This window comes from Pezoporus flaviventris, unplaced genomic scaffold (genome assembly GCF_033815535.1).
Source record: "Pezoporus flaviventris isolate CSIRO_AGI_PZ_B2104156 unplaced genomic scaffold, CSIRO_AGI_Pfla_v1 ptg000031l, whole genome shotgun sequence".
Taxonomy (NCBI): Eukaryota; Metazoa; Chordata; class Aves; order Psittaciformes; family Psittacidae; genus Pezoporus; species Pezoporus flaviventris.
In genome coordinates, this window is record NW_026892579.1 from 10,130,488 (window position 1) to 10,153,430 (window position 22,943).

The 22,943-nt window shown below is 37.2% G+C and overlaps 1 protein-coding gene across 6 annotated transcripts in view; it reads left to right on the forward strand.

Annotated features, from left to right (window-relative positions):
* Positions 1-22,943, forward strand: part of HACE1 (HECT domain and ankyrin repeat containing E3 ubiquitin protein ligase 1) — a 54,800-nt gene that overhangs the window by 21,436 nt on the left and 10,421 nt on the right. For 5 of the 6 annotated variants that reach the window (XM_061460210.1, XM_061460211.1, XM_061460213.1 and 2 more), the window contains 9 exons: positions 1,202-1,448; positions 8,867-9,204; positions 11,732-11,800; positions 12,456-12,543; positions 14,268-14,379; positions 14,468-14,565; positions 15,043-15,130; positions 16,184-16,333; positions 20,347-20,543. In XM_061460210.1, coding sequence (XP_061316194.1) covers positions 1,202-1,448; positions 8,867-9,204; positions 11,732-11,800; positions 12,456-12,543; positions 14,268-14,379; positions 14,468-14,565; positions 15,043-15,130; positions 16,184-16,333; positions 20,347-20,543 — 1,387 coding nt within the window. The remainder of the gene's footprint in view (positions 1-1,201; positions 1,449-8,866; positions 9,205-11,731; positions 11,801-12,455; positions 12,544-14,267; positions 14,380-14,467; positions 14,566-15,042; positions 15,131-16,183; positions 16,334-20,346; positions 20,544-22,943) is intronic. The other variant, XM_061460212.1, reaches the window with a different exon arrangement.

Sequence of the window (22,943 nt, forward strand, 5' to 3'; positions counted from 1 at the left end):
CTTAACAGTGCATCTCTGTGTTTCTTTCTTATCTCTATTTACTGAAAACTTCTCTGGTTAAAGTCTAGGTTGTGACAAGAAAGTTGTACTTTGTTTATCAGTTTGGTAAAATTCTTCGTATGTGGCGTTATGAAATTAATACCTCTCTGTCAGTCATTCAGATGTAGTGCTGAAAACAGATAGGTCTTTTGCTTTTACCCATGCCATAGGGAGAGTGACATCATGGTGAAGGTACTGTTACAACTAGCTGTTTCAGATTTGTGAATTAACATCTTTATTTGCATCAGAGGTTTACAGCATGCTCTAAGATGTCAGTTTTCTGGTCTGTACTGATCTTACAGTTAGAAAACATGCTTCTAAGTTGCAAGTAGTTTAAGGATATAATTGAATATGTACTCGCATAAAATGTGTAAAGTTCAGTGGAAAAAGTTTAAATTTCTTGCATTTTTTGTATTGTGTTCAAGATAAAAGAATTCTTATTACTTGGGATTTAAGGAAAGAAAACAAAGTTGAATTTGGTGGAGAATGTTCTGCTTGTGCATGAAGTCATGAGTATCTTGTATTCTACACTGTATTGGTGCGCAGTTCAGTGTTGGCCAGTTCAGTTAATATAAAACTTTTCCTATATTTTTTTGATAAATAAAATAGCACAGTGGTGCTATTGTGTAGTATGTTTTAGATGACGTTTCTCCTAGGTAGAAATAGCGTCATCATTATCATCCTGATTCCTTGTCTGATTGAGGTCTTTAATGAGTATTTAGAAGAATGTTGAGGATGGGCTGTGGCAGCATATCTGATTAGTCAGTGTGCCTACTGGATGCTGTCTTTTCTGAACTGAGAAACATTTTAATCTGGATATCCCAATTTGTTTCACATGTTGAAATCCTTACTGTACTAAGTTGAATTTCTTACCAATGGTTCATAAGAAGTGTACGTGTACATAAAACCAAAATAAGTGTTTTGCAAGATCTGGAATTTGCTGTTCTTATTTCACTTCTAGTTGAAATTTTGAGTGTATGTTAGGACACTTATAGTGCTTATATTTGATTTTTGGGGCTGGTGCAGGAAATTAAAATTAAAATTCATTAGGGTTTTTTTTTCAGCGTACGTGTCAGACCCTACCATTAGATTACTTACTCCTTAACATACTAAATTGTGTCATCAAGGAAAAAAAACTTAAATATTCCGTTTTTTCCCCCAGCTTGTCAAGTAATTATGAAGCTCAAATGAAGAGTCTCTTAAGGATCGTGAGGATATTTTGCCATGTCTTTCGCATTGGCCCATCCTCTCCCAGTAATGGAAATGACATGGGCTACAATGGAAATAAAACTCCAAGAAGTCAGGTGTTCAAGGTCAGAAAAGTATATGATGTTGTTAGGAAGATAGACGTTAAAGAGATGAATTTCACAAAGCATGCATTCATTAATCAGACATCTCATGAACAGGAAGTAAGTTTGGTTGATGTCCCTATCCCTTCTTACGTTAAGCCTACCTCTTTCCTTCTAATTTTTTTTATCCCTCCTGGATTCATTTAACCACTGATGCACATCTCATGACTTCTTTTTATTTCTTATTTAGTATGTTGTTTAGTAGATGTTGAAGGCTTAGTTACTCAGCTGATTTTGGTAAACTTTGTTTTTATTTCCTTTATGTTGTGTAAGAGTATAGTAATCTCAAAATGGAGTAATATTAATTTAATAGATTGTATTAATGTAATTTCAAAGTCCTGTTTGGAGATTCGCTGGGAATTCTGATCACTTAGTTTTATCCAGCTTCACAACATAAATGGAAACAATTGAACTCTTAATCTGTTCATTGTTTTCTCTGTGACCATGAAGTTTTTTTCCTAAGTTGGTCTTGAGTATTATTATTATTGTATCCTTTAAAACATACCAGCTTACTACTGCTTTTGTGAGGTTATTGATTTATATGCTTTAGGTGCTTGACATTTAGAAGTTTAATTTCTGATTTTTGTTTTTTATCTTTTTGGGTTTTTTGGGTGTTGTTAAATACTTCTTGGTTGAGGAATCCCTCTGCATAAAATTACAGCTTACCTTTTCTGTAAAGAAGTCCTGGTTTCCTGCGTGCCACTCAGCATGCATTGGGTATGCAACTGACATATTATTCAGGGCACCTAAATAATAAGAACTGAAGGGTATCACAGTATCACAGTATGTTAGAGATTGGAAGGGACCTCGAAAGATGATCTAGTCCAATCCCCCTGCCGGAGCAGGAACACCTAGATAATGTTACACAGGAATGTGTCCAGGCGGGTTTTGAATGTCTCCAGGGAAGGAGACTCCACAACCTCCCTGGGCAGCCTGTTCCAGTGTTCCGTCACCCTCACTGAGAAGAAGTTTCTTCTCAAGTTTAAGTGGAACCTCTTGTGTTCCAGTTTGTACCCATTACCCCTTGTCCTATCACTGTTTGCCACTGAGTAGAGCCTGGCTCCGTCCTCGTGACACTCCCCCTTTATATATTTATAGACACTTATAAGGTCACCCCTCAGTCTCCTCTTCTCCAAACTATAGAGACCCAGCTCCCTCAGTCTTTCCTCATAAGGGAGATGTTCCACTCCCCTAATCATCTTCGTCTCTTACTTTCTCCTATCTTCCTCCTAACTCTTACATGGGACAGTTCATATTACTAAATTTAGACACCAGTGATTATGTGGGTATTTTCCATAAACTTCATATTTCTTTCAGAGTGTCATGAAGATGATATTTTGGCATTACTGCATTTGTTTGATATGTGTTCATTAGGTTAACTAAAGACTTTTAAGACAGAGCTGTATCAGTAAGGTTATGAAAGATGATACTCTTAATTCCAGCTACATTTAGTTAAGTAGCTCAGTTTTTTAAATTTCTTCTCTTGGAAAGAGGGAAAGCATTAGTCTATTTAAAAAAAAGCAAGCATAAATGTTTTTCTGATAGCAAAATGATTTTAATAATCAGTTGATTTATACAATAAATATAAAACTACTGCTCAAATATGAAAAATACTGTGTGCAAAATATAATCCATTGTACAGTGTACAATGTAATAATTGTCCTTTACAGTTGTTCAGTAAAATATATGGAGCTAGATTGGCACATTTAACCAGATTTTTGTTTTCAAAAACCAAAACCCTATGCAAATCACAAGACTGATTTTATGAAAGACAGCAATTTCTAATGTTTTTAGTGAAAATTCATTTAAATACAAGAAGCAGACGTTAAATATGTTTAATACAGGAACCGTCTGCAGTGAAATATTGTGTTACCTTTTCTTCTTCAGGTTTTAGGAGTAGCTGACTTCATCTCATTAAAAAAAAAAAAAGAAAGCCTTTCAACTCCAGATCATTTTAGAACCCACAATAAAGCAAACAGAAAAATTCAGCTGCAATTTGCAAAGGAAATACAGTTTCCTTTGCAAATTGCAGCTGCTTAAACCACCGTTGTTCTGCTTAAACCACGACGCAGTGGAATCGCTTAACTGTGTGCTCAGACTACTTTGCATGCTGAAAGTCATTAGTGTAGAGTTAAGCCTTGTGCAGTAGACTTACATGACACAACTGGTACACTTGTCCCAGAAAATATTTTATGTAAACCAACACTTAACGTTTTCTAATAAATGACAAGATATGTGCTACTCATGCATTAGCTAGCAAACCAAAAATTTCAGGATAATTTTACAATTATTATTGCTATTACTTTGTTTAATTAAAAAGTATTAAAACTGAGGCAGCCCTTCATTAGGGCCCTGTTGTCTCCGTGGTATTTTGAAGTTGATGGAAATTTCAAACTCAAAAATACAGAACTGCCGAAGAGAGCTTACTCTTTTTGGGCAGTGGGGCACACAGGTCTGGCAAGGTGAAGTTGATCTTCAGTTATAGATGAACGAGTGGTATCCCTCAGGGATCGGTGTTGGGACCGGTCTTGTTTAACATCTTCGTCGCGGACATGGACAGTGGGATTGAGCGCGCCCTCAGCAAGTTTGCCGATGACACCAAGCTGTGTGGTTCGGTTGATACGCTGGAGGGAAGGAATGCCATCCAGAGAGACCTTGACACACTTGTGAGGTGGGCTGATGCCAACCTCATGAGGTTTAACCATGCCAAGTGCAAGGTCCTACACCTGGGTTGGAGCAATCCCAGGGACAGCTACAGGTTGGGCAGAGAAGAGATTCAGAGCAGCCCTGCGGAGAAGGACTTGGAGGTGCTGGTCGATGAGAAAATGAACATGAGCCGGCAGTGTGTGCTCACAGCCCAGAAAGCCAACCGTATCCTGGGCTGCATCAAGAGGAGCGTGACCAGCAGGTCGAAGGAGGTGATCCTGCACCTCTACTCTGCTCTTGTGAGACCTCACCTGGAGTATTGTGTGCAGTTCTGGTGTCCTCAACATAAAAAGGACATGGAACTGTTGGGACAAGTCCAGAGAAGGGCCACGAGGATGATCAGGAGACTGGAGCACCTCCCGTATGAAGACAGGCTGAGAAAGTTGGGTCTGTTCAGCCTGGAGAAGAGAAGGCTGCGTGGAGACCTCATAGCAGCCTTCCAGTATCTGAAGGGGGCCTGTAGGGATGCTGGGGAGGGACTCTTCATTAGAGACTGTAGTGATAGGACAAGGGGTAACAGTTTAAAACTTCAACAGGGGAAGTTTAGATTGGAAATAAGAAGGAAATTCTTTCCTGTTAGGGTGGTGAGGCACCGGAATAGGTTGCCCAGGGAGGTTGTAAATGCTCCATCCCTGGCAGTGTTCAAGGCCAGGTTGGACGAGGCCTTGGGTGATATGATTTAGCATAAGGTGTCCCTGCCCACGGCAGGGGGGTTGGAACTAGATGATCTTAAAGGTCCTTTCCAACCCTAACGATTCTATGATAATTAGCCTGTTCTTCCCTGAATTTATATTAACTAGCTAGTGAGAGATTATACATAATGCTGAGTCAATTGAGTGAGTTCTCTCTTATTCTTACCTGCCCTTTACTTTTCCTTTTTTAACTTTTCCTTGAAAACATAGTTGTGATGGTCCCTTTTACCTTCTGAGAGGAGGGAAAATAGCCCACTGTATCTCTAGGTAATTGCAATGGTATGGAGGCTCCTTAACACTTGTCAGTTGTATGTCTTCTTTTCTACCAGTACTTGCATGTGGGACATGCAGGTCAGAGATAAAGAACTCCTTTTCTGTTTGTTTGATGGGGGTTGGTTGGTTGGTTTGTTTGTGTTTTTTGGGTTTTGGTGTGGGTTTTTTGCTTGTTTGTTTTGGTTTTGTTTTGTTTGAATTTTCTTAAATATAGGCTGTGTAACTGTTTAGTACAGACTATTAAGGAAACCACAAAAGTTGCTGCTGAAAAATAGGAGTTAAATCTGTATTTAAAAAGTCAGCATGGATCTTAAAGATTTAAATTTGAGATCCAAATTGAAAATTTTAGAGGAAATTAGCTTTAAATTGGCATTTGCTGCTGATCTTTAAATTCAGTTGTGGGGTAAATGTTGTAGATGATTTGAATTTTGATACAGATTTTATGGGGAAAAGGTCTCTTAGACTGCTGGGTCATGTCCCTTGTAGGGATTTGAGTACTGTGTAGAGCACGAGAAAGTGATACAGGTCACCACCCACTTCTCTGAATGCTGTTCATTTGAGCGAGCGAAGACCTCTAGGTATTTTCTTTCTTTAATATATGGGAAGCTAATCTGTTGTTCAGTACTCTCTTCTTTCAGGAGCTGACTTAGAAACTTTTATCTGGGGAGGATTGGGGGCAGCTGTGGCAGGAGTTCTGTCTTGTGGTAGGTAGCCTTGTGGGATATGTGGACAAACATTATCAGGCCTTATTGCATGGTATAAGGGATTGTTTCCTTTCCTTCTGATTGTACTCATGTTAGTTCCAAATAGATCTGTACCTGATAACTTGTAAGATCTACTTCATAACTCTTTTAAAATGCTGGTACAAAACCATATTTTATCCAGTATAAGAACTGAAGAAAAACTTTCTTCAGACTTTTTTCTTTATGTGTATTAAGGCTTTCTGTATTGTACTGATTTAATGTATTTTGAAGAGTTGCCACTGTAGTCTAGCTTGAAAGGCATTACAAATGTGAGTATATCTTGATCTGAGACTACTGAGGGATGCTATTGCTTGACAAAGACAAAAAAAATCGCAGGGCCGTCTTCATTTTGTTGAAGTTCTCTATATGTAATTCATTACAGGCATGGTCAATTCAGGTCTGTCCAAATGTTTTGAAGTGGAAACACTTAAGACACACTCTTGTATTGGTCTTCCAGGAAGCAAAATCCTCATTGAATTTGAACACTCAGTCTTCAAACAAGCCACTGTTAGCTTGGACCAAATAGTACCAGTGAGCAAGTTCATGAATAGTAATTTTGACCAACTTCACATTCATTACTTTTTCATGTGTTGCTCTTCCAGTTGCTGTGCAGTATGGTCACATATTAGGGAAACTTGTTGCAAAATTTCCCTGTCTAATTGAACAAAGTTGGGAAGCCTCTAACATTTCCCTCATTTCTGATCTTTTCTGAAACAGAATTCAGTTCTCTCCTGTAACAGACTAACCTCAAGGATTGGTGATCTCCTGTTCCCTGTGTCTTAACAAACTATGTCACCTGGCAAAAGGTTTTGCTTCAGTGTTGTAGTTTGAATATGGGTTTGATTTCTAGTGTCCTGCTTTCTAGATGGGTAAAGAAGAAGTTGTTGCATAATTAAATCCTTGCATTTGAGAGATTAGGTGTGCTCTTGTAAAAGCTTGGTACCCAGACTTGGGTGTATAATTACAAAGAACTTTTCTGAAATATGAGATACGAAAACTGAAGGTTGAGTGGAGGTTTATGGTTAATATGTGATTCATGGTAGGAATTGACTGAAGAATGCTGACTTGCGGTATTGAAAACATGTTGCTAATGGTTTGATTGACAATGTCCACGTTATGCTTGAAAAGGTCTGATCATGGATGCTAACAAAAAATGTTGACCACCATGGATATGGAGGTGGTGGACAATACTTATAGGTAGCTTTATATACTGAGGTTAGACTAGGGAAAAAAAAGGAAAGTAAAAATTTAAAGTCACCACTACGCTTTTGACTGAGTTTGTGATCAGAATCTGTAAAAAGCTAGCTTTGGAAAAACAAGTCAGTAGCAAGAGTTCTGGAAGGTGTTCTGGGTCTGTGGGAAATAAAAGATAAGACATAAGATATCAGCAGAAAAATGGTGTCTGGCAGGCTAAGCATTGAAAAGTTTGGGAGAAGTAAACTAGATTTTAGTGTTATAGTAAACAACTACCTAGTTTCTCATGTGTTAAGAACACAGCTACATTTTTTCCCATATATTCAATGAATTCTATTTTCCATTAGAAAATTTTTCTGCATTATGTTTTGTGGTGAAGGTCTGATGAATAGGTCTTGGCAGACTTGAAAGAAGCTAACTTGATCCTGTGTGGGAGATGTTTATGTAGAAAATAATACCTACACTCGAGGTATTCAGGTCACCATCTAGAGTAATGTATGGTCACTAAGAGTATAAGGATTATGTGAGTGTCATACAGCATGTTGAGCAAAGCCTGTCAGTCTTGGAGATCAGGCTGACTTTACCCAAAGTTCTTATTGAGGAAAAAATGGAAGCATAACGGTAATTTTTTTTTTTTGAATGGTAAATTTGAACAGATTGTTTTAATACACAGCTTTCATGAGAAGTAATTTACGGTGTATTGAGAGTGTGTCACTAAGAGGTGTACTCACAGTGCTCCAGATGACGTAGACTTCTGGTATAGTGTGCTGTGAATCTTAACTTTTAAAAGTAACTTTAGAATATGAGAAGATAATTTTCAATATCTGCTAGGTCTTTGAATGTTTTAATTGGTAAAAAATGTTGATACCACAGTAATACGTAGAAAAAGGAGTGCATTTAGAAGTTTACTCTTACTTCTGGAATGCTGTGAAAGATTTGAGTCAGAATTGCTTCCCTGTAGGATGTATATCCCTGTGATCACTATGCTATGCTTGGGAAACAGCCTTAACACCATTAAGGTCTCCTTAAACACCATTAAGGGACAGCACAGTCAGCCCTTGTGTTTTTTTTTTTTTTAAATGCTCACAAGTGTGCCGCAATTCTCAGCCCTGTCTCTCCTCTGTGGTAGTCTTGAACCTCAGAGCAAATGTGTGATGGTGGAATTGCACCAGATTTCAGTTGTATCAGTTTTAAGTTTGTGGTAGTGAATAAAGAATGACTTTGTTAAGATAAAATATATAGCTTTAAAAATTAATATGTAATTCTGCTGATACTTGTTTCTATTTTGTAAAGCCTAGGTCTTAGTGGCCCTTACTTGGAGACATCTGGGATAGTATCAAAATGGCCTGTATGAGCTCACGCTATGCATAAAGCGCATTTTATTAGATGTGCATGAACCTGAACCTCAGTGGTATTGTTTGGGGTTTCCTCCATCTACGTGGTAGAGGGAGGTTGTTTGATCAGGGCCTTAAAAAAGAACTGACATGTTCTTACTCTGGAAACTCAATATATATGTTAAAGTTTTCTTGGCTGCAGCAGTCAGGTAGTGGTGTGCTGTGTAACCATCAGGAGGTCAAACTCTGAAACAGTTCAGGATTTCACTCTTTCTAAATTATTTTATCTTTACTCCATTGCTGCTTGATATTTTACTTCTATATGACATTTGTTCTTTGTGCTCTATGGCTACAAGTATGGATTATTATTTTTTTTTTTTAGTATTTGATTCCTATCTCTAACGTGACTTCTGAAGGATCATGTAAAGCTTTTAAATATGTGTGATATTTGTTTGCCTTAAGAGGATTATCACATCATTAATGTTATCTAATGTCAACATGTTCTTTTTTTGTCTGTTTTTGCATGTTTATTGCAGCCACTGGAACTGCTCTGGCATTCTCTAGATGAATGGCTTGTTCTTATAGCCACGGAGCTGATGAAAAACAAAAGGGACTCTGCCAACATTACTTCTATTTTACTGAAGCAAAAAGGACCAGATCACCAGGGTGCTACTCCTACGCCTTCCTTTCCCACTGCAGAAACTGAGGGCACAAAAGAGCTATCCACTGATGCTGTCGAGTTGAAAACATATGATGTTGCTGGGAAGCAGGAAGCTTGTGCTGATCGCCAGGATGTTATCTCCATGACAGCAAACAGGCTAAGCGCTGTCATTCAAGCCTTTTATATGTGCTGCTCCTGTCAGATGCCTCAGGGGTAAGGAGAAGATCCTGTTAGTTACTGAAGTTGTTATATGCTTTCTTGGAAGAATTTTGGTGCTGATGAGGTAATATTAGTGACAGTCAAGGGTAATCACTGTTGAATGCATTATTTTTATTTTTATTTTTTTTTTCCCATCTTTAGCGGCACCAAACAGCACAGCAGAATTTCCATAGTGCTTCTGCCTCTGAACATAGCTGCACTGGGGCAGATTTTGTATTGAATGTCTAACGGTTCTTTGTAATCATGTGGGCTACTTGCAAGTTATGTAATTTTGATCTCTTGAAATTTAGCTATTCTTGCTTTTGGTTCATAATGTGAAATTATTCATTAATTTAATGTGACTATCTAACAAGAATAACTTTAAGCTCAGAGAAAAATGTGAGTTATCTTTGTTTATGAAAATGACAGCTGGGGCAAAAGTTGTTTGGCTATATTGCAGAAGCTTATAATAAGGAGAGTACAGTCTCAAAGTAATGGTTAGTTGGCAGACAGTTTTGTGTGGAACAGGCACTACAACTTGGGTAAATTTAGTACTCTCAGTGCCTGGTTTAAAAAGGAAAAAAGTGTGTCCACTATAACTGACGTCTTTGTCTGAGATTGGTGTGGATTGTACTTACGAACATGCAGGGAAAGGATCCTTCAACCCTGTTGAGTGGAAGATTAGGCAAGTATGGTGGTTTTACAAGCTCCCTGAGGAATTCAGAAGCAAGGTTCCCACTACATGACAACTCTTGGTTACCCCCAGCCACTGTAAGTGATTTTCTTTGACAAACTGAGTGGAATAAAAGTTTTCAAGTCAGCCAGCACTGTTTGAGGCACACTCCTCTGTGGACACTCTGGAAGACAATCTGGGGATCAGCATGTTCCACAAGTACCTCAGTATTTTCACTTTTAGGGTTTTACCATCTTGAAAAAGGAACTGCTGCTTAGCAATTTCCCTTTAAATCTCCATCAAACTTTACTAAGAAAAAATGCCAGTATGTTACTTATAGCAGCTAAAGTAGAAATGTTTATAGTAGTGATTAAGTACATTTTCCCCAGTTTATGTCTTTATGCCAAAATTCAGTTGAGGAGGTGACTTCCCCCTGCACCCAGGTGGTTTGCTGATGTGTCCTGCCAAATGCATGTGCACCTATGCATGCTTTGTGCTCCAAGTTAAGGAGAACTCCTCTGCGTACTACATAAGTTTAACTTAAGAATTAGGAGCCAGGAGAGTAAGAACTGTTTCAGTGACAACTGGGAGAACTCCCTTGGATACAGGAAAGTAAGGCAAAGCACACCTGAGTTCTGTGTTGGTTTAGGGCTTTTCAGAACTGTGTACAGAAGAACAAAGATCTGAGACTTACTCTGTTTTACTGACGTTTTCATATTAGTAGAAGTAAATGGCACAGTGGTGTAATTCAATACTGCTGCCATCTTCAAATAATATTTGAAATTATAACAAATGACATTTTCAGGGAAAATAATTTAAAATGGCTTTGATTTTAGATTTGTGTGTCTTTGTTTAATGGAGGAGAGTAAACAGTGCGCTGTTTTCCATTGTTCCTAGTACTCATACAATAAAGATGGCATTTCATGCTGGTTGACATTTGAAATATTGAGGTTATTTTCTTTTACTTGCCGTGATTGCTTTTCTTCTGCAAATGCTGTTATTGAATCTGGGCATTCTTTTGTTAATGCACTGAACTACAGTGTTCTGAATCTTCAGCATCAAAACTGATGAGTGTGTGCAAAGTTGTGGGTTTTTTTTGTTTTGTTTTGTTATCCTGGACTTTTTACAGTTATTTCTCACAACTTTTCAAGGCAGTTGATGAGAAGGGTTTATTCTTGCTTGCAAGTATTAGCTTTTGCGGAAGCTAAAGGATCCACTTAAGAATTTCTCTGTTTCAAAAAATACAGGAGATAGTTGTAAATAAAAAGAGTAAGATTTGCACCTATGTTAATCCTTACCTTGTTTTCCAGATATAAATAGGAAAAAAATACAGTTCCATATTAGTGCATGAGATGCTTGCCTGGCAAGCAATTTTGTTGTTTCATGAAGCCATTAAATACAACTTTGTCCCCCATTATTAAGTCTGAGTTTGTAAGGTTATTTCTTCATGGCTGTTTCCTCACTTGCCACAATCTATATGGTGTGTGGTAGGAGTTATATACAATGAACAAAAATACAGAACAATGCATATCATGTATATTGTGCATATAACATCATTCTTTCCATATAAATATTTCTGTTGTGCCAAAAGCTGAAAGGGTTTCATTGTATTTCTGTTAGTTTGGCCTTTTCTTGTTCATTTAGATGATAAGAGTTAGTGGTGAGGTTGCTTGGCCTTCTTGATTATTGTGGGATTTGCCTTTTCTGTGAGCTTATTATGAAATCTTAATGCTGCTGAGTATTTAGTTTTATGATTGACTAGTTATATAAAGAAAAATGGATGTTGTTTAATATTTTATTAAAAGAACACAACAGTTTATGTAATTCAAATTATTTTCAGTATCATTAACTGAAGCGTTTTTTGCACAGGATGACGTCGCCTCGTTTTATAGAGTTTGTCTGTAAACATGATGATGTCCTTAAGTGTTTTGTTAACCGGTAAGCTTTGAGAAGTACAGAATTTCTAATTTCTTTGCTTTTTTTCTTCCCCAAATAATTCAAACTCGTATATTTTTCTTCTTAATGAGTTGTCACAACAATAACCTCAAAATACATGTGAACCACATGTACTTCAGTGGTCCTGCCAAATTCAAGGGAGTGCATACTAATGATTCAGAGAGCTCAGTTAAATGAACTGCTCTGCGTTTGATGGTGAGATTTAGTGAACAAATTTTTTGTCATAGAGCAACAGAATAATTTCCTTAATGCATTCTTCCTTCATTTTCGTTCCAAAAAAGCCTTCCATATTGAGGCAGGTGAAAGCTTTCATTCTTCCTCAAATGTGTTATACATATAACTTATTGAAGGAGCCTAAACCATCTTTGCACACTTGGCTATTTCCAGTGTTTCTCTGGACTGCCCACTTTATAATATTGCTTCTAAATGGAGAGCTGCTTGTAATCTTCCATGCTAAAAGGATAAGGTAGTACAAGTAATTTGGAAACATGAATTAAGAAAACATTACGAAAATGAAGAGTTTGTTGGAACTTTTCTGTGTGATTAATTGCATTGTCTCTTTATGTAGACTTCGTATAACATGAAGTGTTATTATTAGATCTCTGACTAACAGGCTTCTAACCTATTTTTATTTCAGAAATCCCAAAATAATTTTTGATCACTTCCATTTTCTTCTCGAGTGTCCTGAACTAATGTCCAGATTTATGCACATCATAAAAGCCCAGGTAAATGTCAGGAGATGCTTGGTTACAATGTCTATGAGTTTGTTTAATAATAATGATAACAATTTAAAAAAATCCATTTGTGGAGGATGGAAGAACTAAGTGTGGGCTCCAGTGCTTCTGAATCTGGGATGTTGAAAGATCAGATTAAATAGACATGGCAGCCAGATTTCTGTACTTGTAATTCTTTGAAATGCATGTTTAAGTCTTATTTGAGATGACCAATGTTAAATAAGTCTTACAAGTCCAACTTTCAGTTAAAATTTCCTCCTATTATTAAACTTATTTGTGCACATCTAATAGATTCAGCTTTAACATGCTGTGATTTTTCCTTAATTGACTTGATTTTGAGATAAACCAGAGGATAAATACACCACTATTAGTTGATTTGGCCATAGTTAATTAGCAATAGTTCCTTCAGTGAGACATAATGTTGTTACTCTTTACTCTGTTTCCTACCATTTGCTTTTGTTTGGGTTTTTATTTTTATTTTTTTATTTTTATTTGTAAAATCCTGATGCCTTATATAATCTAAACTTACTTCTCAGTTTAACATGTGACATGAATTCAAAACTAAAGCATTACTCTAGGAGTAAGACTAATATAGTTAAGTGGAAAAATTAGCGAGTGAACGCCACACCCCCATCTCCCCATATGGAAGTCTGCTGCTTTACATAGCACTTTAGTGTTAAGCATCTGCCATGTTTTCATCACTTAGCTTTAAAAGATTATGATTGTCTACTTGTAGCTGAGGGACAAGGCTGCATGTTTTTTTCTATTATGAATGAAGATGGTCTTGGCCAATAATAAGCTATTTGAAACTCCTTCATTTAGCACACACTGGTTTAATTTTGCTTTGTTCTCTATTAGAAAGGTTCCTTACATTAAACTGTTTTGGTCAAAGACATAATTTGCTGAAAATAAAGGTAAAATTCCTCTGACCAGACACCTTCCACCCACCCCACAATAATTGTGGAGGGTCTGTTCCAAAAGTTTTATTTCTTTAGTTGTGCCTCTATTTTTAGATGTACATTGTTTTTTTGGTAATTGTATTTTATTTTTAGAACATGGTCTAGGTGTATTGTTTACTTTTGGTTGAAATATACATTTTTTAAATTCAGTATCTCTGAATAATGAAGAGACCCTGAGAACTGTTAGATCAACTAAAAGTGTGTGCTGTGAATTGTGATAGATGAGAGAGGCCATACTTGGGTCATATCTATCTTGGCAGAACTGCAAAATATTTATCTAAATACTGAAAACGAGCTAGAACCTTCTCAGCTAGGAATTGCTTTGGAACCTTTCTGGTCCCTTTGGGCTGTTCTTTATTGCCAGTGAACTTTACTGCAAGTACCCTTTGTTTATATCATTTGTGCTAACGTGCTCAGCTGTGGTTGATAATAAGTAGTGTTACAGAAGCCAGTGACTGACTTCTTATATAGATTCCTTTTACCCCTGCCCTGGAAGAAGTTTCGTGCTATTTTTTTTCTGTGTGGTGATAACTAATGGTCCAGTCTTTCTGCATATCACGCTTCAGCAAGCACACAAGGGTACGTTTAGTCCTTTCCTCTTCCCAAAATACTGTATAGCATATTGACGTAGCACCAAGTGACTCTGCACATCTCAAAAATGAGAAGTATGTATAACCATTTTCCAGTCATGCTTATGAGAGGGGAATTATTTGGTTGAATGCATCTATATAATGTGGTATACCCCTTGTTTTGTAGCCATTTAAGGATCGTTGTGAATGGTTCTATGAACATCTGCATGCTGGGCAGCCAGATTCAGACATGGTGCATAGGCCTGTCAATGAAAATGACATCCTTTTGGTTCACAGAGGTATTGTATTATAAATAGAATTAGTATAGCTTTGAAATACACTGAAATACAACAAATTAAGAAAAAATAATTGTTGCTTTTTATTCAGATTCTATTTTTAGGAGTAGCTGTGAAGTTGTTTCTAAAGCAAATTGTGCAAAACTAAAGCAGGGGATTGCTGTGAGATTTCATGGAGAAGAAGGCATGGTGGGTAAAATTGCATGGTTTTCCTTTATGATATATATAGAAATATTCTGTTTCACAAGTATTGTTAAAAATCCTAATTTAAGATAAATTTTATGCTTTATTAAGAAATGTCTGGTTGCCCTGTGTAACTGTTTGTGCAGTGATGGTTGTACTAATATGATAATATCCTGGGCTGCATCAAAAGGAGCGTGACCAGCAGGTCAAAGGAGCTGATCCTGCCCCTGTACTCTGTTCTTGTGAGACCTCACCTGGAGTATTGTGTGCTGTTCTGGTGTCCTCAACATAAAAAGGACATGGAACTGTTGAAACAAGTCCAGAGAAAGGCCACGAGGATGATCAGGGGACTGGAGCACCTCCCGTATGAAGATAGGCTGAGAAAGTTGGAACTAGATGATCTTAAGGTCCTTTCCAACCCTAACTATTTTATGATTCTATGATTTTCTGTGTACTAACATGTTTTATTCTTTTGACATGCAGGGACAGGGTGTTGTGCGTGAGTGGTTTGATATCTTATCCAGTGAAATAGTTAACCCAGATTATGCCTTATTTACTCAGTCAGCTGATGGTATGTCTTTGCCTTTTTATTCTTTCCTAATTCTATGGTGCTGCCTTTTATAATACAAGAGAAAAGTTACTTGCTTTCAGAATGTAGGATTTATAAACAACACTGGCAGAATTGTTTTCATATATACGGAGAAGTGATCTATCATTGTACATTTTTATAACTACAGAAGAAATATTTTTCCTAATTTGACCTTTCCTTGATTTTGTCCTCTCTTTTGTAAGAGGAGAACAAGTTGTTGATTTTAATTAGTCCATGGTATTTCTGCCTGGTAGAAGAAAGACATAACACTTTGAGGGCAGTATAGAAAGTGTTTTCCATAGGGAACGTAGAGGTATTTCTTTATTTTCTTTTAGAAATCCATTAATTCAGTCAGTTTTTGTGGTAAATCCAGATGTTGATCTGAAAGGTCTACCTTGTATTTGTCTTTTTGGTGCTTCATATAAAGTAAATCTTCATCAATAAGAGGTTTCACGTCATCATCAAACGATAAATGTTTTGTGTTCTACCTTACAAAGTCTTGAGAAGTGGCAAGGAACTTGGTCAACAGAACAGGCATAGGTAGTTCCTGAAAGTTCAAAAGAAAAGTTCAAGCATGTCTGAAGTGGCCTTTCCTAAGGACACCACAACTGAACTATTTTCTGGCTGCATCTGCCTGGAGCCAGATAAAAGGAAGTACATGCATTCTGATCCTTCCTTTGGGCATGTTCGCAAGTTGATACTGTGAATTGTGGCCCATTAAAGTAAGCAAGAAATGCGTATAGCAGTATAGTAAAATGGAGGATCGAATTCAGCAGGTCATGATTACCCTTATGTTAATTATTTCAGAGTGGTGCCTTGGAAAGTAGCTAAGCAGTATCACTAATAGTAGGATGCCATTACATTATGGTACATTTCTTTCTGGCATCTTTTTGGCATAAGCAAAAAATCCCAGATAATCTTCTAAAACCTTGAAATACAACACTTTCAGTGGTTTCAGATGCTTAGTGTATTTGATAATTTTGAACTTCACTTAAAAAGTAATGAAACATTCTATGATAATATTTTATTTTACAGGAACAACTTTCCAGCCCAACAGCAATTCTTCTGTAAATCCAGACCATTTGAACTACTTCCGTTTTGCAGGACAGATCCTGGGGCTAGCTCTGAATCACAGGCAGTTGGTGAACATCTACTTCACGAGATCATTCTACAAGCATATTCTTGGTATGGTTTTATTAAAATCCTGTTTATTAGTCATGTAAGCAGTGTGTGTTTTAAAAGTGAAAAAGTCTTTAGAAATAAATGTCTTGCTAAACTTTTACATGCATAAGTCACGACATAGTATGGCAGTAATTGCTATTCCACTTTGAGCTTTTGTTGGCAACTGTTACAGTTGCAAAATACAGAAATACATTAGCATGTAGGAAATTCTGTGTAGGAAATTCTATACAGTTAGAAACTTTTAATAGCTAATCTTACTGTTTATATGGATCTTAAATTAAAACCAAGGAAGGCATCATTAATCTGTCTGAAGCATAACAATATAATTTAGTTGTCTTTAATGTTGCTGACTAGGAATGCCTGAAAGGCAGACTGGTGTTAATCAGTTGTTTTTATGGTGTGTGCAATTCTTGCATCACAGTTGTGAAAATCATCTGTCCTGCCATGTAAATATAGACTTTTCTTTTTAATAGAGAATTACGGCTCTTAGCTGATAGTATCTGTGGTATAGGTCTCTGCTCTTCTTTGAGAACCTTTGTGTTTCTTGATTGTTGAACATGATGCCCTCTGTTCTGTGTTCTCATGAAAGACTTTTCCTCTTTATGGAGGTGTGATGGAAGGGTAAGTTCCTTTTGCATTTCTGTTACTTCTTGTCAAGATCTTCTTGACAAAGTGTATTTTATTTCTCTCCCTCAGTAGCGCTTTCTGCTTCAGGAGAGTGGCTGTGTACTGGGTAAGAGGCAATGGAGGGCATCCAGTCTGAAGGAGCAGTGTTGGCAGTGCCTCATCAGGCTTTCCTATTCATTGATCTTCACATGTGGAAGCAGTTCCAAAGCAGACATATCTTTGTATGGCGCAGTTTGGCACAGACTTAAGGGTTGGCCTCTGTCATCAAGAGATGTCTGTGTGAGCAGAAGAATGAAGCAGACTAGTCTTCATATGATGTATTCACAAATGAGAAAAATGTATTTTTCTGTTGTTAGTGACACCTTGAGAGTAGTCAAGTGTTGCTCTTGTCACTTCTTTTGGAAATGACTACTAATGAATTTGGGTTCTTTTCTAATTTGACTTCTGATACTGGATTTGTTGATTTCTGCACCAACAGCCTTTTGTTTACTTTTCCCATTTTTCTGGAGTAACTACTGCAAACCAAACAGCAGCGAGTAGTCTCTGTTAATGAGATCTCACCACTCCCTCTTAGTAAGGTCTTACCATTCTGTTGAGCAGTAGTCCTGGAACTCTGTAGGTTTGTGCACATTCAACTTTTTTCAGTTCAAAAGGTTAACAGGTTTTTGTCACTTCTTGTTACTAATCAGAGAGAACTGTAAAAATTACACCTCCACTTTCCAAAGGAGTTGCTTTTTCTGCCTCAGGTACAGTGTTTTTTTTAAACCTTTCTGAGGCCTTTTCCCTCAGCTTTCTGCATCTTCTCTGTTCTTGTTTAAGGAACCTGAGTTGCACAGCAGCAGATGCTTCTAAAGAGTTTTTGCTTTATTTTTGTTTTGGGTTCAGCTGTGGGTTACGCTACCTGCTGTTCATGCCAAATACAAGTTACAAGGTTGCAGACATAGAGATTCCTTTCAGCTACTTGTCAGGCCTTAAGTGATGGAATATGGAATCTTTCAAAGTCTGAGACTTTCTATTCCGTTTGGTTTCTCACCTTGCACTGAGATCATTTTCTGTAGCCTTTCCTGTTGATGTGGTCAGTTGTGTGGTCACACCCCCTGTATCTGAGGAACAGTGTGAAACTCTTTCAGAGGAACTCTTCTCTTTAGTCAGCAGACATCACGTGGAAGTGCCTTAATTAGGAGCCAAAACCTGTACGAACAAATGTGACTACTTTTCTGAGATTCAGGTGGATGCATTATGTTTTTTTTCACTGTGGTGAACTGAGATCTTTCTGCAACAGTATCTGGTAGGCAAAGGACAAGGACAGATCACAAACCTAAGTGATGACCCAACTAATGGAGAACTAGTGTGCTTTATAAGACACTAGATACATAGTTTGCATAATTTTTTTTTGTGTGTGTCATAATCAAACATTATTCCATTGGCCTTCATGTTTATTAGGGCTGCACTTTATTATAAATGTAGAATTGAGGCAGAAATGCAGTCAGAAATTAATAAGGGCTCCTAAGTTTGTTTTTCTCAAGCTGCTATTTGTCTGCTTTCTGCTTAAACAGGGGAAGAGAGTTTCAGTAGTGTTGTTGCCCAGTTATTTTGTATTTTTTCTAAGGAGCCAATTACTTTTCTGTTTGCAAGAGGAAACTTCTACCTCGAACCCACAAAGATACATAGCACAGTTATGAATGGATCTGCTATCTGGTGTTAAAGGCCCATCTTTCACGGAGTAATAGAGAATACCCCTTGGCATGGCATAGACAAAAATGAAAATTAATTTCTGGGTCAGTGTATTTTGAGCTGGAGGCCTTAAACCCTTGAATACTTGCTGAACTTGGCTCAAGAGTTTACCTGTATCTTTTTGAAGTTGTGTTGCATAGGAATACCTGTTTATCACAATTCTGACAAGGTAGATTTCTCTTCCTTTTCAAACTACAGGCGCCCTAAGGGTACAGCAACAGAAAGATACATATTATTTCAAGGGATTCAAATTCTGTCCTGATAAACCTGACAGTTTCTTTATAACTGCCTGGCTTGGGTCTGTTGATTATCTGTCAAGCAAATGTGTGAGCTTACTACTTTGGTCTCACAACATGCTTATGTGTGTAGTCTCATCATAATGCTCCGGTTCAGTTTCTTCTCTAAAGCAGTCTCCAGTTCCTGCTTTTCAGTCTCCTTTTCCCACGTTTTGCTTATATCCCTCAGAGACATCATTATTTCCACATTTCATATTTGAAATGCACATATGCCAAATGCACATATGCTTACTAGTTGGCAAAACTTACAGTCCTCTGGAAACTACTAGGCAGCTGTTAGATTTTTTGAGAGTTGCCAGTGAAAATTTGTTGGTAAATTATCTGTAGACTTGTAGCTTGCGTGCACACCTCTTCAGCATTAGTCAGCTCTTCCAGGGAAATACTGTAACGGTTTTTGCACTTAGATATTTGCATTGCCTGCTAACTTCTCAATTTTGTGTTACACCCTGGGGTACTGCTTCTGTAGTCCATAGCATAGTAAGACTTCTAATGGGCACCCTGTGACACTTCACAATGCACATAAGATGGTGAAGCAGAGTACTTCCCAATAACGAGCCTTTTTTTTTATTTAAATCTACTACCATGCTCACCCCCTGCCGCTTTTCTCAGGTATTTCTCTGTCTTGGTAAAATTAAAGTATCTGTCATGACAGTTAAAAGTAATTGGGGTTTGCTTTCATGCCCAGACTCAGGGTCACCTTGTTCTGGACACATTTGCTCAAATTGAGTGCCATGTGTGTGAAGGGGCTGCAAATGGGCAGTTTTTATACTTGGATAGAAGTCAGACTTCTAGCAACTCTCCTCTTAATGCTTCTAAATGTCTTGAAAGTTCAGTTTGAAAATTTAAAATTCCTATAATTTTTTTTATCTGTATAGTAGGTCTCATAGCAAACATGGAAAACTGAAACAGACTTTCTAAGTACAGAAGGATTTTCTCCTGCTCCCTTCTTGTTCCCCCAGGTATTTTCTGGGCGAAAAGGTGTTACTCTATAGAGAAATATGACACGTGGAAAACCTGGAGGGTTTGTTTTTTTTTTTCAGGAAACTCATTTAACCTTGTGTGTTCTGTATAGTTAGCTTTTATTGCAATCCATTAGTGAGCTTAAATTGTGGAAATTGTGGTTCAAGTGGTATACATTTGCTTCACTGGAAAGAAAAGCATACAGAGGGAATTTGATTCTTTAATATTTCTAGAATGTAGTTAAGTACAGCTCTGCTGTAGTTAGTAATGGTGAATCTCTTATTCCTATTACTGCATTATTCTGTTTTCTCTCTAGAGGGCAATCTTCTATCATATATTGTTAGAACCTTTTTTGCTTTATCCTTCTTATTTGAGGTTTTTTTTCTGTTTTTTTTCTAGGTATACCTGTAAATTATCAGGATGTAGCATCTATTGATCCAGAGTATGCAAAGAACTTGCAGTGGATTTTAGATAATGATATCAGTGATCTGGGTTTAGAGCTGACCTTCTCTGTTGAGACTGATGTGTTTGGAGCAATGGAAGAAGTGCCACTAAAGCCAGGGGGTGCAAGTATACTTGTTACACAGGAAAATAAGGTGAGTATACGTGTCTCTTCAGAAGTTGAGAGTATAAGAAAAGCAATTGGACTGAATTTCTGAATAACTGGAAGCATAAATGGTATACCTCTTTTGAAGGAAATACACAAGAGTGCCAGCCAATGCTGTTCCCTCTTTTCCTAGTTTAGGATGTTATAGAAACAGGCTGGTTAAAATTTTTGAAAGTGATCAGGTTTGGGGAAAGACCTTTCTGACAGAATTTTTGGAAGGAAAATAGAATCAGCTTTAAATGAAGAGTTTAAGTTACAGATATTCCTAAATTTAAGTAATTGGTATATATACCAGGAAAATAAAACAATAGGAGCTGTTAAAATTAAAACTGTAGGTAATGTTACAAAGTATGCTGCCTGCTAGGACAGTCTATGGCACTGGATTGCTCTGCAGTAACATAGAGGTAGTTAACAGAGTAGAAGGCTACAGGAAGCTTTTTCAGCCATTTGCAGATCACTTGGTGTGTATGGAAATAATCTACCTTTTCAATTTACTGTAATAGTAACAGCTTGGAAAGTCCCTGAATTCTCCGCAGCATTAGTTCAAAAACAAATCTGGTAAAACACAGACAGATGCTGGATATCATGTAGAAATTAAGATAGATATCAATCTAATTGAATTCTGAAGCTACCCATGAGATAGTTTTGAGTAACTGCAGGAGTTTCATTGCTTGATCTGCAATTTTTTGTATCATTTACTCTTTTGATCCTTATGTCTGCTTTTCATTTGTGTTTAGCTAGCCTGACTCTCTTGTGTACACAGAATTCGTTCAGTTTTACTCATGTATCTAGCTGCTGTATTGGTAAATGGCCACTTGGTGTCAGCATGTGTTCTGACAAAATTTTGGTTTGTGTTTGAGCGATTGAGACTGTATTCTTTTATGGGTAATCCTTATTCTCATTAAGGCAGAGTGTCATTCCAAAACCAGAAGTATGTATTATTAGCCTGATTTTTACACTGTTTCCTGCAATATATTCATTCATGAAAGAATATAGGTGGTAAAATAAGTCTAATTGTGAAGGCAAGGATGTTGATTCTTGTTTCTGGGCAGTCTCAGCTTTCAGTATATAGAATAGACGTAGTTGTCATAAATTGTGGTTTCATAACAACTACTTAAAAGCTATTATCAGTTAGCATGAGACTAGAAGTTTGCCCACATAAGGATACTACCTATTAGTAGTTTAAATTGCTCTGTTAACTTCTGACTAGGGGCACAGACTGAAAAGGGTGGTTGAATCTGATGCATCTGATCTAGCCCGTCAGCCTTCCTCAGCTGTGGCATTAAAGTGTGAGGCTTTGTGTAGCTTGTATTTGAAAGGTGGTAAGAAACAGATGAATGTTGTAGTGGCTTTGAAACTTAATATTAATTGACTTTTTAATTTGAAGCTGCAAGATGTGAAGTCAACAAATATGTAAGATGGCACTGTCTGTTTCTTGTTCACTGATTTTTTGACAGTGGTAAACCAGGTTGTTAAAAATTGTAGATCTGTGTTTTAGTGGTGTTTGGGGATGTTTTCCTAATTTCTTGAATGCAAAATGATTTTGCAGTATGTTTCGGCTTAACAGGTTAAGCAGGAGAGTGCCTACTTTATAAAACATCTTTCTTTTTTCCCTACATGAGATATCTTTCTTTTTTTTCTGCTTTTGCCTCAGGAATAAAAGATTGCTATTTAAAACTCATTGTACTTGCTCTACCTCTGAGAGAACAAAATTCAGCTTCTGAAGGAATTTGCTGTATATGCACACTTGCAGGTTACCCGTTTAAAGGATGGCAACTTGTAAAAATGAATTTTCAAGTGAATCTTTATTCCTTAAAAAAAAAAAGGCAAACCAACAAAAAAACCCCCACCATACCAAAACCTCACAGAACTCCTGCAAATAATCCATCTCCCTCTTACTGAAAACCAAAATAAAAGAGAATAAATGCCCCATTGAGGAGCAGTAGTAATAGCTGTTTGTAAAATGTTGTTTTGTTTGAGTGAAGGAATTTTCTTTTTTGTATCAACTGTGTAATAGCTTAATGGTTGTGCAACTGGACAACACAAATGTCCTAGTGTTGGAATTTGGAGCATCCACATACTAAAGTATCAGTTATAGGAGTGGCTCAACTGCCTTTTGTTGTGGTAATGGGGAGACTTCAAAGGGAAACATCAGGTGTTGTCCAATGTCCATGCTAGGCATTTCTCTTTGTTCTTTGCTGTACATATTTTTGCAGTTTTCTAATTTCGTTTTAGGAAAAAGGTAAAATTAGAGCTAGGCAAAGTTTGTCCATATGCTATTCCAAAAAACGGTGCATATCTCCACAGTGCTATGGCTTTCTCTGGCCTCCCAGGACTTGTCTGTCTGAGCTGCCTGTGCCGTTTGGCAGTAAAAAATTATGTATTTTTT